At 41.7% G+C, this 13,695-nt stretch overlaps 1 protein-coding gene across 5 annotated transcripts in view; it reads left to right on the forward strand.

Moving 5' to 3' along the window:
* The first annotated feature begins 1,719 nt into the window (after positions 1–1,719).
* Positions 1,720–13,695, forward strand: part of mlphb (melanophilin b) — a 34,105-nt gene continuing 22,129 nt past the window's right edge. For 2 of the 5 annotated variants that reach the window (XM_078939071.1, XM_078939072.1), the window contains exons 1-5: positions 2,515–2,758; positions 3,034–3,080; positions 6,266–6,426; positions 11,440–11,661; positions 13,371–13,510. In XM_078939071.1, the coding sequence (XP_078795197.1) occupies positions 6,302–6,426; positions 11,440–11,661; positions 13,371–13,510 (487 nt within the window). In that variant the 5' untranslated portion in view covers positions 2,515–2,758; positions 3,034–3,080; positions 6,266–6,301. Of the gene's footprint in view, positions 2,759–3,033; positions 3,081–6,265; positions 6,427–11,439; positions 11,662–13,370; positions 13,511–13,695 lie in introns of all 5 variants that reach the window. The other 3 variants (XM_004081384.5, XM_023951102.2, XM_078939073.1) reach the window with 2 other exon arrangements.

Consider the following 13,695-nt stretch of genomic DNA (forward strand, 5'->3'; position numbering starts at 1 on the left):
AATGGATGTTTTTAAGCAGAGTAATGAATGAAACACTCCTGTCCAGATGAGAGTCAATCAGCAGATCGACCCAGAACTTGGCAGCTTCTTGGTTAAGATCTGACAAGCAGCAGTTGTTTGGATAAGTCATCAGTGTCCTCAGTTTGCCTTTGAATGAGCCCTGATGTGAGTTCTTAAAGCAGGAACTGACCACATTGACATGCATGTTATTTTACCAACAGATTCTGTTCACATGGAAAACATGTTTTTGTTCCAGAGACAAATATTTTCAATAGGACACCATTTGGCACTGATGACAACATGTCATAAGGATTCAGCCCTCTGATTTCCATCAACAACTCTCATTACAGGAAAATGAGCATTATCACAGTAGTTCATGGTTTTTAACAAACCTATTTTCCACCAAGATTTAAGGTCAAAACAAACATTTTGGGTGATTCTTCAAGCTCCTCTATGAAGTTTGTGGGCATCTAATGTTCAGATAAAAGTTTAAAGGTCAAAAATTTTATAAAATCCATTACCTCGTGAATAATTATGAGTCAGACAGAAAATGAGAACTGTTTTGTCTTTCTTAACCCTCTGGTGAAAATATCTGAAAATGCTCCAAGGAAAATCTGCATGTCCAATGGTAGATGATGTGGAAAAGGATCTTGTGTCAGATAAAGGCACAAGTGCATTTACATTAGAGTGCATTGGCTGTTGAGGTTGACAATCTTCACATGCAGTTTGCCAGATTGACATAAATCTTTGATCGCAATCAGATCTTTATTTTCATTCTATGAAACTGGACTTCTGTGTCTATGAAGGTTTGAACTTTGAGATTTTAAACAAGAAAAAAAAAGGTGTGAAAATGTTCATGTCTGTGTCTGAAAAAAATGGATAATTTGTGGTGAGGAGTTTTACAACCTTAGAACATCTATAATTCTACTTTTCACATTTTACTTATCGTGGGGAACAGTACTTATGGAACAAATCTCCTGCGATTAACGAACACTGCCTATCATTCCGCTGACAAATATCACAATTGCAAATCTTCTATCTGTGCAAAAGTCAGCGGGTGCTGGTGCTCGGGTGAGTGTCTGGGTTCCACTGTGGGCAATATTACAAAATGTAGACAAATATAAGAGGAGGGGGTGCCAGGTCATCCCCACACCAAGATGATGTATCAGAAGAAAAATGCTCTCCCTAAGTCTGACCCCACACAAACAGAAAGGAGCCAAGCAAGAACTGCCCCTCAGGTTCTAACACAAGTCCCCGGACACAGGCACTTCACCCAGGGGGAGCCCCAGTCATAGACAGATTGGCTAGAGGCACTTGACCAGTCAGAGCCACCCCTGAGTGTTCAAGTGAGTATCCCAAATAGTCAAACACTCCAGGCACTGTCCTGCCAGTGGATCCCCCATCCAAAAGACCATCCCCACCAAATAAGACTGGCCAACCACCCTAGGCGTGACAGGCGTTGGCCAGACTACACGCAGGCCCCAAGAGTACAGTTTCAACCCATCTCAGGACCAGGAGACATCCCCAGACACGGATAGGCAACCCACCAGGGGCAGTCAGGAACCCAGGCATGAGGATGTCCCCCGCCAGCACCGCACAGCGTGAAGGACTAAATCCCATATGTATGTATGTATGTATGTATGTATGTATGTATGTATGTATGTATGTATGTATGTATGTATGTATGTATGTATGTATGTATGTATGTACGTATATGTATGTATGTATGTATGTATGTATGTATGTATGTATGTATGTATGTATGTATGTATGTATGTATGTATGTATGTATGTATGTATGTATGTATGTATGTATGTACGTATATGTATGTGCCGATCCATAAACCTAGGACAAACATGAAAATAATGACGATTTTTTTTCTGAGGCCACCTAATTTTTTTCAGTGTTCTAGTACCTAAGGAAAAGGTGGTCCCCGCAACTGATGACCACAAAATTGGTACCCACAGAAGATGGAAACCAGTATGTGTGTGTGCGTGTGTGTGCATGTACGCGAGTCAGGTGCTCCTTAGCAGCACCATGGTGGGAGGGGCTACACCTGTGCAGTAAACTAATTAGCTCATCCTGCCACACATTCAATTCTGTAAAGTCGAGCCCAGAGTCTGAAAGATAACTAGATGTGTTTGCTATGGAAAGGATAAAGCTCAGTCAACAACAAGAGGCCGTTGCAGCAGTGAGATGTTTTGTCAGAGGGTAAATGTCTTCCATGGCTACTAACAGTAACTGCTGCATGTGTCCATCAAAAATCTGTCCCCCAGCTGACCTCTAAGGGTTAAGGTTTGGGGTTAGACACGGCTGCCTAGGATGTTGGTCTCCCCCTTCACACTAAAACTTCAGATTCTCCATGGGACTTCTAGAATAATGTGAAACAAGTAGTGATGGACAGCAGCAGATCTGTCCTTACTTATTGTCATTGCCCAAATTCAGCATGAACAGAGAAAATAAAGGGGCCCTATTCATAATTTATGCATCAGCAACCCCCTCCTTCGATATCTACCAAGGTCATGTGACCAAGGATAAACTCGAGCCATCCTCTGGGTCACTGGGTGTTTCTTTGTGGTAAAATGTGTTCAAGGGCTTCCAGCAGTGGCTGTCTGCTTAGGTATTTAGGTTGAGCAGACCGTGGGCCCTCCCCCCGCCTTTTTTGCTGATCATGTGATTGGTCTTACTGTCTGCCCTGCAGTCATTCAGGACCAGCTTTAGGGGAAACTGCCTCCAGGCTGCAGGACCACTCCAGAGGTAAGTCAGGGTGTTGTCATGATCTGGTGGTGTTTGGGACCACATATTAGTGTTTTCTATGCTTTACCTATTTTAAAATCCATATTACAGTTATTGATCCGGGTTTCATTAAACGCTTCATTGGTTGTAACAAATTTGCCCGATTCATTTAAACTTTGTTGAGCTGCTACTGCCTTTATATGGGCCGTCCAGATGGTGCGTTTGTGATTTTTCCATGTCAGTTTTAGATTTATTCTGAACGGATTCTGCCTTGACTTTCAACTGTATGTTTACAGACTGTTTACCATCCTATCAGGATCTCCTGGCAAAAGCAGCAAAGAAGGTAGAACCCTGAGCAAGATATTAATCAACAGTTTGTGTTTTCTTCTTCACGTAGTGTTAGTGTTAAGAGGGTTGTGTGCTGAAATTAACTGTGAGAAAAGTTGTGTTTTCTTTAGCTAAAGAATTCTGATATGTTTTGTTTTTAAGTTGATTTCCTCGTGTCATGCTTTTCCTCATCAGTGGTCACTTGGAGGCAGAAATTAGATTAAGCAGCCCCTTGAGGTCAGATTACTTTTTTTAGGCCCAGTGAAAAACAAAACAATTAGGCAAAGATCATCCATGACTCTCTTTAGAATATCATTGTCTAACCGTGTTCAGGTGGTCTGACAGAATCATAGTATAAGTTCTGCTTTATGGTGACGTTTAGTGTCAGATATTCTCAGATCACAGGAATTTCCCAGATACTTCTGCGCAGCACAGATCTCAATCTGCTGTAATGTTCAAACAAAAATCAGAGAAATGGATCCATTTTGAGCAGAAATGTTTCATTTTGATCGACTGACCTTTCGACTGAAAGCCTTTTATAAACAGACTCATAAAAAATTGAATTGACAAGGATCAGAGTAAAAAGTCCAAAGACTAGTCTGCTTTAATGTCACTATTGTTGGATTCTGTGTGTTTGTCATGGATTATTGTCTTTTGTTCTTTTTGTGTATTTCTGTTGTCCTGGTTTTACTTTTGCGTTTGGCCTTCTTGCCAGCTCATCACTGGAAATGAGAACTTGCTCTCAACTCCTGGTAAAATAAAGGTTAAATTAAAAAAATCTATATTTAATATGTTGTCAACCTTTCCAAGGTAAATGTCTAGGTGTTATCCTTGACAGATCTTCATCATTGAGTCCCTTATGAATCGCATCTCTCTATCTACATATTTCTCTCGATGTAACATCGGTTGCTTCTTTTCTCTGTCCATCCAAAGACTTATCACCTCCTGTAATGACTGCTGTCACACACCCTACCCCACCCCCACACCCCCAAAAAACCTCCTTCAAAAACTACAATAGTCTGTCTTTTAGAGATTGAAGATGCTTTTCTCACAGACCATCAAAGATGAAGATCAGTTATGTCAGCTGCTCAGTGTTAGCTTAGTGTTTAGCCACTATGTATGATGGAGTTTATGTCCTGAAATGTGAAGAGGCCTTCTCACTTTAGGTGTTCTGCAGTCGCAGGCGGGACTGAGAACACCTTTGTTTGAGGCGATGTCACCGCACCAAGGAACCTGAAACCTTTGGCTGAAAGTTAGGCTTCTTCCACAAATAGGCTACAAGCCTTAAGCAATGAGCTTGTTATGGAAAAATAATGACAAGCCTCTCCAACATCTCCTCAACCGTTTAAAAAAACATGTAATTTTATGTATTTGTCTCCAATTTTTCAGTTTTGTCCAACCCAAAAGTTCAACAAACACAGAAGCCGAGATCCTCATGTTTCAGGTTTTACCGTTGAGATTCTGTTTTAATCCTTCTAAGCCAAACAAGGTGAATCTTTGAACAAAATCCTTCTGTATTTGAATCAAAACTTTTGAGAAAAACATTTCTCTAATGGTTTTGTTAATTTTTTCAGTCAAAGGTACGACAGGAAAATTATAGCTCATGATTACAAAAGTCTTAAGTTAGTTTAAGAGTGAGAAGCCTAAACGCAGTGGACCTAGCAAAGATAGAGCAATTATCCATACATCCATCCATCATTCCATCCATCCATCCATCATTCCATCCATCCATCCATCATTCCATCCATCCATGCATCCATCCATCCATCTTTCCATCCATCCATCCATCCATCATTCCATCCATCCATCCATCATTCCATCCATCCATCCATCATTCCATCCATCCATGCATCCATCCATCCATCTTTCTATCCATCCATCCATCCATCATTCCATCCATCCATCCATCATTCCATCCATCCATCCATCATTCCATCCATCCATGCATCCATCCATCCATCTTTCCATCCATCCATCCATCCATCCATCATTCCATCCATCCATCCATCATTCCATCCATCCATCTTTCCATCCATCCATCCATCCATCATTCCATCCATCCATCCATCATTCTATCCATCCATCCATCATTCCATCCATCCATCCATCATTCCATCCATCCATCCATCATTCCATCCATCCATGCATCCATCCATCCATCTTTCCATCCATCCATCCATCCATCCATCATTCCATCCATCCATCCATCATTCTATCCATCCATCCATCATTCCATCCATCCATCCATCCATCCATCATTCTATCCATCCATCCATCCATCATTCCATCCATCCATCCATCTTTCCATCCATCCATCCATCATTCCATCCATCCATTCATCATTCTATCATTCCATCCATCATTCCATCCATCCATCCATCCATCTTTCCATCCATCCATCCATCATTCCATCCATCCATCCATCATTCTATCCATCCATCCATCCATCCATCCATCCATCCATCCATCCATCATTCCATCCATCATTCCATCCATCCATCCATCCATCATTCCATCCATCCATCCATCCATCATTCTATCCATCCATCCATCCATCCATCCATCCATCCATCCATCCATCATTCCATCCATCATTCCATCCATCCATCCATCATTCCATCCATCCATGCATCCATCTATCCATCCATCCATCATTCCATCCATCCATCCATCTTTCCATCCATCCATCCATCCATCCATCATTCCATCCATCCATCCATCATTCTATCCATCCATCCATCCATCATTCCATCCATCCATCCATCATTCCATCCATCCATGCATCCATCCATCCATCCATCCATCATTCCATCCATCCATCCATCATTCTATCCATCCATCCATCCATCCATCATTCTATCCATCCATCCATCCATCCATCCATCCATCATTCTATCCATCCATCCATCCATCCATCCATCCATCATTCCATCCATCCATGCATCCATCCATCTTTCCATCCATCCATCCATCCATCCATCCATCCAAAAAAAATGGAAACATGTGTTTTTAAATCTATTTTCTTTCTTTCTCAGTTTTGTTATGTTGGGTATGTTCCTGTTTGTGTGAGGTGAACTTACCTGGAAAAACTGTGGAAATTTGACTTTTGAAACTAGGATTGTATTTCTTGAGTTTAACTTAGTGCCCAGATAAACATTTTTATCTATTTTTATTTCTCATTATCCCTTTTTGACCCTGCAGCAGGAAATCAGACAGCTTCCAGGCGTCAGCTTCACAATGTCTGGCAGCGCTACAGGCAAAAAGTTGGACCTCTCCAAGCTCACAGATGAGGAGGCTAAGCATGTGTTGGAAGTTATCCAAAGGGATTTTGACCTGAGGAAGAAGGAGGAAGACAGGCTTGGGTAAGTTAGAAAGATCAAAAGTCTCTTCATTACCTTTTATTCCCACTTTTAGCACAAAAGACAGATTTTCCTTTTCGTGCATAGTCCACTAAAGGGAAGTTTCACGCTCTCACTTTTGTTTTCATTAACTTCGGGAGTTAATCCCTCTGGAATGAAATCTTTTAATCCCCTAGCTTTGTGCCTTTTTCAGTTTATCAGCACATGATAAAAGGCCAATAACCAACATAAAAGTCATGACAAGTGAATATTTGTTCTATGATTTTACAAACCAATTTAGCAGGGTACAACTGAGGATGATGTAATCTAATCTAGTACATTCACGTGCTGCTCCTAAATTCAGGTCATTGCTGAGGATTGTGGCAAGACGGACATCCGTTATAAAACCAAAGCCCAGTCAATTACATGAATCACAAAAATACCTCTTATACTGAATCGATCAAGGATAAGAATGAGTGCTGTTGACCCACAGAGGGCTGGTGGAAAGTAGACTACTGATGGTGGAAGGAGAGAAGGAGTGCATGTTTGCAGGCAGAGAGAGAGAGAGAGAAAAAGAGTTACGGAGGAGAATAGAAACTTTGAATGTAAGGACTTTGACAGAGAAAACTAGAGAATTGGTTGGTGTAATGGAAAGAAGGGTGGAGACCCTGTTAGTTCATGGGAACCAGATAGAAAGAAAGCAAAGCTATGGAGGGAGCAGCTTCCAGCTGTTTGATCATGGTGTGAACAGAGAAAGGAAAGGAGAAATCCTGATGGAGGAATGTTCTGGAGGTGAAGAGAGGGTCAGAGGGGATGATGAGTCTGAAGCTGGAAGGGGTTGTGTTGAATATTGTTTTGGTCGTTATGCCCCCCCCCACCCCCCCACCCCTGAGGTTTCTTCGTTTTTTCCGGAATCCGTTTTTTTTGGGAGTTTTTCCTCACCGCGAAGGGGGGTCTAAGGGCACGGATGCCAGTATAGCATAGTCAGTTTGTTAGTTCATTTTAGTATTTTCCTATTGAACTCTTTGTATTCGTGATCCTTTTAAGTTCATGTTTTACTTCGAAGCCCATCGAGACGACTGTTGTTGTGATTTTGGGCTATACAAATAAAATTGAATTGAATTGAATTGTACGGTGGCCCAGAAGGGTCACAACACAACACATTAACTTTATACACAACACACTAACTTTACACACAACACATTAACTTTACACACAACACATTAACTTTATACACAACACATTAACTTTACACACAACACATTAACTTAACACACAACACATTAACTTAACACACAACACATTAACTCACAACACAACACATTAACTCACAACACAACACAATAACTCACAACACAACACATTAACTCACAACACAACACAATAACTCACAACACAACACATTAACTCACAACACAACACATTAACTCATGGCCCAGAAGGGTCACAACACAACACATTAACTTACCTCACAACACATTAACTCACAACGGAAGTAAAGCAGCAATTGAAGTGCTTTTATTCTGAAATTTCTACTGGGCTGAGCAGCTAACTACCTAACAGAAAGTAATGTCACAGTGAGCTGTGGAGGGAGCATGTTATTGCTACAAGAGAAGCTAGCAGCAGTGTTGCCAGAAACTTTGTCTTGACTACGGTTCTCCTTCCTCTAAACACAAACAATATGAACACACACTCCTCCCTCTGCTCTGACACCCCCCTCTGTCGCTGAACGCGCGCGCTCCTCTCCTCTCCTTTTTTCCGCTCTGTCCTGTGTGTGCGTGTGTGTTGGGGACTGCACGTGCCTGTATGAGAGGACGGAGCGGAAAAAAGGAGAGGAGAGGAGCACGCGTGCAGCTCCCTCCACAGCTCACTGTGACATTACTTTCTGTTAGGTAGTTAGCTGCCCAGCCCAGTAGAAATTTCAGAATAAAAGCACTTCAATTGCTGCTTTACTTCCGTTGTGAGTTAATGTGTTGTGAGGTAAGTTAATGTGTTGTGTTGTGACCCTTCTGGGCCATGAGTTAATGTGTTGTGTTGTGAGTTAATGTGTTGTGTTGTGAGTTATTGTGTTGTGTTGTGAGTTAATGTGTTGTGTTGTGAGTTATTGTGTTGTGTTGTGAGTTAATGTGTTGTGTTGTGAGTTAATGTGTTGTGTTGTGAGTTATTGTGTTGTGTTGTGAGTTATTGTGTTGTGTTGTGAGTTAATGTGTTGTGTGTTAAGTTAATGTGTTGTGTGTTAAGTTAATGTGTTGTGTGTAAAGTTAATGTGTTGTGTGTAAAGTTAATGTGTTGTGTGTAAAGTTAGTGTGTTGTGTGTTAAGTTAATGTGTTGTGTGTAAAGTTAATGTGTTGTGTGTAAAGTTAATGTGTTGTGTGTAAAGTTAATCTGTTGTGTGTAAAGTTAGTGTGTTGTGTGTAAAGTTAGTGTGTTGTGTGTAAAGTTAGTGTGTTGTGTGTAAAGTTAATGTGTTGTGTGTAAAGTTAGTGTGTTGTGTATAAAGTTAATGTGTTGTGTTGTGACCTTTCTGGGCCACCGTAGAATTGAATAGGTTTGTAGTTTTTATGCAGTGAAGCAAGTCAAGTGGTCAAGCTCAGACATCCAAATGAAGGCTGTACTCAGCATTTAACCGGGACAACACAATCAAATAACACTGTGACTGCAGGAGTCCTCAAAGCTCACACTGGATTCCAATTTTTCAATGTCTGTGTCTCCTGGACAAATGTAAAAAGTAGAAAATATTGCTGGTTTGTCCTCACAAAATACAATATTGTAAATAGTGATACTAATTTTGGTCTAAATTAAAGGATTCACGAAACAAAGATTAAAGATTGAGACTGGACACATTTGGTCTGCTTTAAGTGAACTAGAGATCATTTCCCCTGATAATCTGGAAAGATATTTCAGTCTGAATACACCCAAGCGGACCCTGGTCTGGGACCAGGAACTGCTCTTGGACCCATCTTTTAAGGTGGTCTCGGTTCATTTCCAATCGGACTGAGCTCTGGTTTGCTCTGACTTTCCTCAGTCTGTAAAGCCTCCGTGCCCAAAGCGGGAAAAACCCGAGCCATAGGCGGGCTTTACGTGATGTAAACACGGAACTGCAGACAGACATGGAGCAGCAATGCAACTGATTGAAATGTGGCTGGATGAATGCAGGCTCATTTAAACAACTTTTAACATTATACACATTGCTTCTCAGACTGTTTTCCCCACTATCTATATGTCACTTATCAGAGTACCTTCTTAGCGCCATCCCCTCCTCAGTAAGCACCTTGCAGCTGCCGTGCCGAGGTAGAAAGGGTTGTACCTGACGTAGATACAGACGTTTAAAATTGGTCAGCAAAACATAAAGTTTGAATAAGTAAGCTATGCCAACAAGGATTGCAAAGCGCAGGACTTCTAATGTCCTTTCTATCGTTGTTTTGCCCCGCACTCCTAATTTTTGGCCAATGAGTGAATGTTTACAAACTGTGGTTCGTAACATACCGTAATAGTTTGCTTGAAGGCAGTCTGAACACAGACCAAATGCAAAGTTCAGGACTCGGTCTGGACCAAATGGCTTTTCCAGGATGAAAACACCCTTGAGCTGCACTAAACTGCTAAGTGTTCATAAAGAATGGAATAAAAAGATCTCTGCAGGGTTTTTCAACATTTTGAAACATAGAATGCCTCCTTGGTCTTGTTGAGGTGGGAGATAAAGTCTGCCTTGGACCAAATAAAAAACTCTGGTCTTCTTGAGAATCTGAGTCCTTTTAAACTTGCAGTTGAAATCTGAATGTTTCATTTCTTTTCTATGGGGTTGAGATCTGGAGACTGGCTAGGCCACTCCAGGACCTTGAAATGCTTCTTATGAAGCCACTCCTTCGTTACCCGGGCAACGTGTGTTTGGGATGGTTGTCATGCTGAAAGACCCAGCTGTTTCATCTTTAATGCTGATGGAAGTCACTCCAAATCTGACCATACACGGCCCCATTCATTCTTTCCTTTACACAGATCAGTCGTCCTGGTCCCTTTGCTGAAAAACAGCCCCAAAGCATGATGCTTCCACCCCCATGCTTTACAGTAGGTCTGGTGTTCTTTGGATGCAGCTCAGCATTCTTTCTCCTCCAAACAGTAGAGTTCTTACCAAAAAGTTCTATTGTGGTTTCATCTGACCATAGGACATTCTCCCAATCCTCTTCTGGATCCTCCAAATGCTCTCTAGCAGACTGTAGACGGTTCTGCACATGGACTGGCTTTAGCAGGGGGACACGTCTGGCCCTGCAGGGTTTGAGTTCCTGGTGGTGTCGTGTGTTCCTGATGGTAGCCTTTGTTACTTTGGTCCCAGCTCTCTGCAGGTCATTCACTAGGTCCCCCGTGGGATTCTGGGATTTTTGATCACCGTTCTTGTGATCATTCTGACCCCACGGGGTGAGATCTTGGGGGGAGCCCCAGTCGGAGGGAGATTCTCAGTGGTCTTGTCTTCCATTTCCTAATAATTGCCCCCACATGAGGATTTCTTCACTCCAAGCTGCTCACCTGTTGCAGATTCAGTCTTCCAGTCTGGTGCAGGTCAACAATCTGGTTTCTGGTGTCCTTAGACAGATTTTAGGTCTTGGTCATAGTGGAGTTTGGAGTGTGACTGTTTGAGGTTGTGGACAGGAGTCCTTCTATAGATAACCAGTTCAAACAGGAGTCATTAATACAGGTAACCAGTGGAGGACAGAGGATCCTCTACAGAAGAAGTTACAGGTCTGTGAGAGACAGAAATCCTGCTCGTTTGTGTTTTGGTGATCAAATACTTATTTTCCACCAAAATTTACAAACAAATTCTTTAAAAATCAGACAATAGGATTTTATGAATTATTTTCTCATTTTGTCTCTCATAGTTGAGGTTTACCTATGATCAAAATTGCAATCACAAATGGTGGCTGACTAAATACTTTTTTGCCCCACTGTAGTTGGTTACCGATGTGATCCTGAACTTCAGTTCATGCTTGACTGTTGTTGGAGATACAATACAGCTAATACACCCCCCCATCCCACCCCACCCACAGAGAATTAAAAACCAGGATCGAGAGGGAAGACATCAAGAGAGAGTTGCTTGGAAACCGAACCAGCCTGACTGAATCCCACTGCATTCGCTGTCTTCAGGCCTTTAAGTTCCTGGTCAACATCAAGCGCCAATGTCTGGACTGCCAGCTTTATGTGTGCAGGTCCTGCAGCCACTTCAACAAGAACGAGCAGGGATGGCTGTGTGATCCATGCCACATGACCAGGTAAGAAATGACTACCACGGAGTGGGGCCCCCTTTTGTTAAAGCTCAGATTTTTAACACATTAGCGGCTTAAGGCAGCTATGTCTCCCCAGTAATCTCCTCCTTTCTCATCACATTGATCTGATCATGTCAATACCCAACCAAGTCAAAAATAATTTAAAAAACAATATTTCTTCTGCTGCTTATTGCTTTGGGGGAATATGACATGTTTTCTAAATGTGCTCTACCGTTTGTTTGAGCAGGCAATCAAAGGTTTTTTAATCTGTTTCTTCTTATGGCTGCAATTTTGAGAAGACAACGAAGCAAGCCACTGAATCCCCAGAGTACTTATATTACCACTTAAAGTTAATTCATTTTTTAAGCTCATCTGGTGCTTCGTTTGAGGCTCCTGCAGTCCCCGTCGATCAATATAAATGTCCCCTAATAGTGTGATTGAGACAGAAGGTGGATTCAGACTGAAAAAATCCTTTGTTCCGGATCGAGTCTTGAACCTTGCGTGTGGTCTGTATTCAGACAGCCATCATGCACCCAATTCTGTTACGGACCAAAGCTGGTAAATAAAACCAAGAGCTCTTCAGTCATTGGCCAGGAACTACAAGAGCGGATCAAAACAACAAGAGAAAGACGGATGTGCTGCGCTTAACAATACAATTCTTATCACGACAGTTACTTCTTAAAACTTTATATTTCGATTACCAGTTTTGAACGTTGGGAACAACCGTTTTTACTTGTTACTTTGGTATGGCTGAGGCGTGCTGGAAGGCGGTTATTGGCAAAGAGACGTTTTGTGTGTGCTTTAACTTGGTCAGAACCTGCAGTGATGAGGAGACGTCGGGGATGAAGGTACGCTGAAAAAAGTTTATGACATATGGATTGTCCGGGAAACAGTGAGAAGCAATGTGTGTCCCATTAAATGTTGTTTTAATGAACCTGCATTCATCCCGACAGACTTCAATGAGTTGCTGTGTTTGATCATTGTGGTGTCATGGAATAGTTTTTAAGAGGATTCGGTTAAGGAAACTACAAGGTAGTCTTTAGGAGGACGTCACAGCAAGGCCATCCGTGTGCTGCATTACAAGACATAGAAAAGCATTTATCAAGCATTTTCAGTGGTGTAAGAATAAACATTCTAACATATAAACATTTGGACCCTTTTTACTGTTTGATACATCGTTGCTTTGCATTAGTCTGCAACTCATTTGTTGCTTCATTCCTACTCTGTTTACGTCGGCTACGTTTTGGTTCAGTTGTTCCGCTCTGAGGACGGATTATATTCAAACTGAGGAATCTCAGAGTGAACCGCAACTCAGTTGGATTAAAAACAAACCGAGACCACCTAAAAAGAGGGGTCCAAGAGCAGTTCCTGGTCCCAGACCAGGGTCCACTTGGGTGGATTCAGACTGAAATCTAGTCCCGGAATATCGGGGGAAACTAACTCTAAATGGGTTCAGTCTGAAAACATCCTTACAGATTGTTAGGAAAAAATAATGAAACACTTTTAAGTAAATTGATGTGAGGAACTTAGACTCTTATCTTAAAATAAAACCAGATAAGATACATTTCTAAACAAGCCATCTTTACAGATCAAACAGATGAGTTTGCTGCCATTACCACATAAAATCAAAATAATAAATAAAATAAAGTTGTGATGTTATTTATAGGTCGTTTAAACGTTTGTAACACATTAGCTACTTTGTTTTTTTTCCTCAGAGTACTTAAAATTGGAACTTTGGAGTGGTACCACAAGATTGTGCGGGCCCGTTTCAGGCGCTTTGGCAGTGCCAAGGTGATGCACTCACTCTTTAAGAGGCTGAGTGGAAAACACAGCTGCTCTCAGGATGACTTTGACGGTGAGTGATGCTTTCCACTAGTATTTTTTATAACCTGAGCTCTTTTGATCACTGTCTGGCAAATGGAGCCAAGTCAGATTAGACTTACATTTTTTACTTCCCTGTTGGGGACCTCCGCTCTAATTGGGATCGTCTTCCCTGTACGGAGGTGTGTGGAAGAGGGAGTGACAGTCCGTGCTTCTGGT

Source organism: Oryzias latipes, chromosome 21, assembly GCF_053564925.1.
Source record: "Oryzias latipes strain Hd-rR chromosome 21, Olatipes_Hd-rR_3.1".
In the NCBI taxonomy this organism is placed as follows: domain Eukaryota; kingdom Metazoa; phylum Chordata; class Actinopteri; order Beloniformes; family Adrianichthyidae; genus Oryzias; species Oryzias latipes.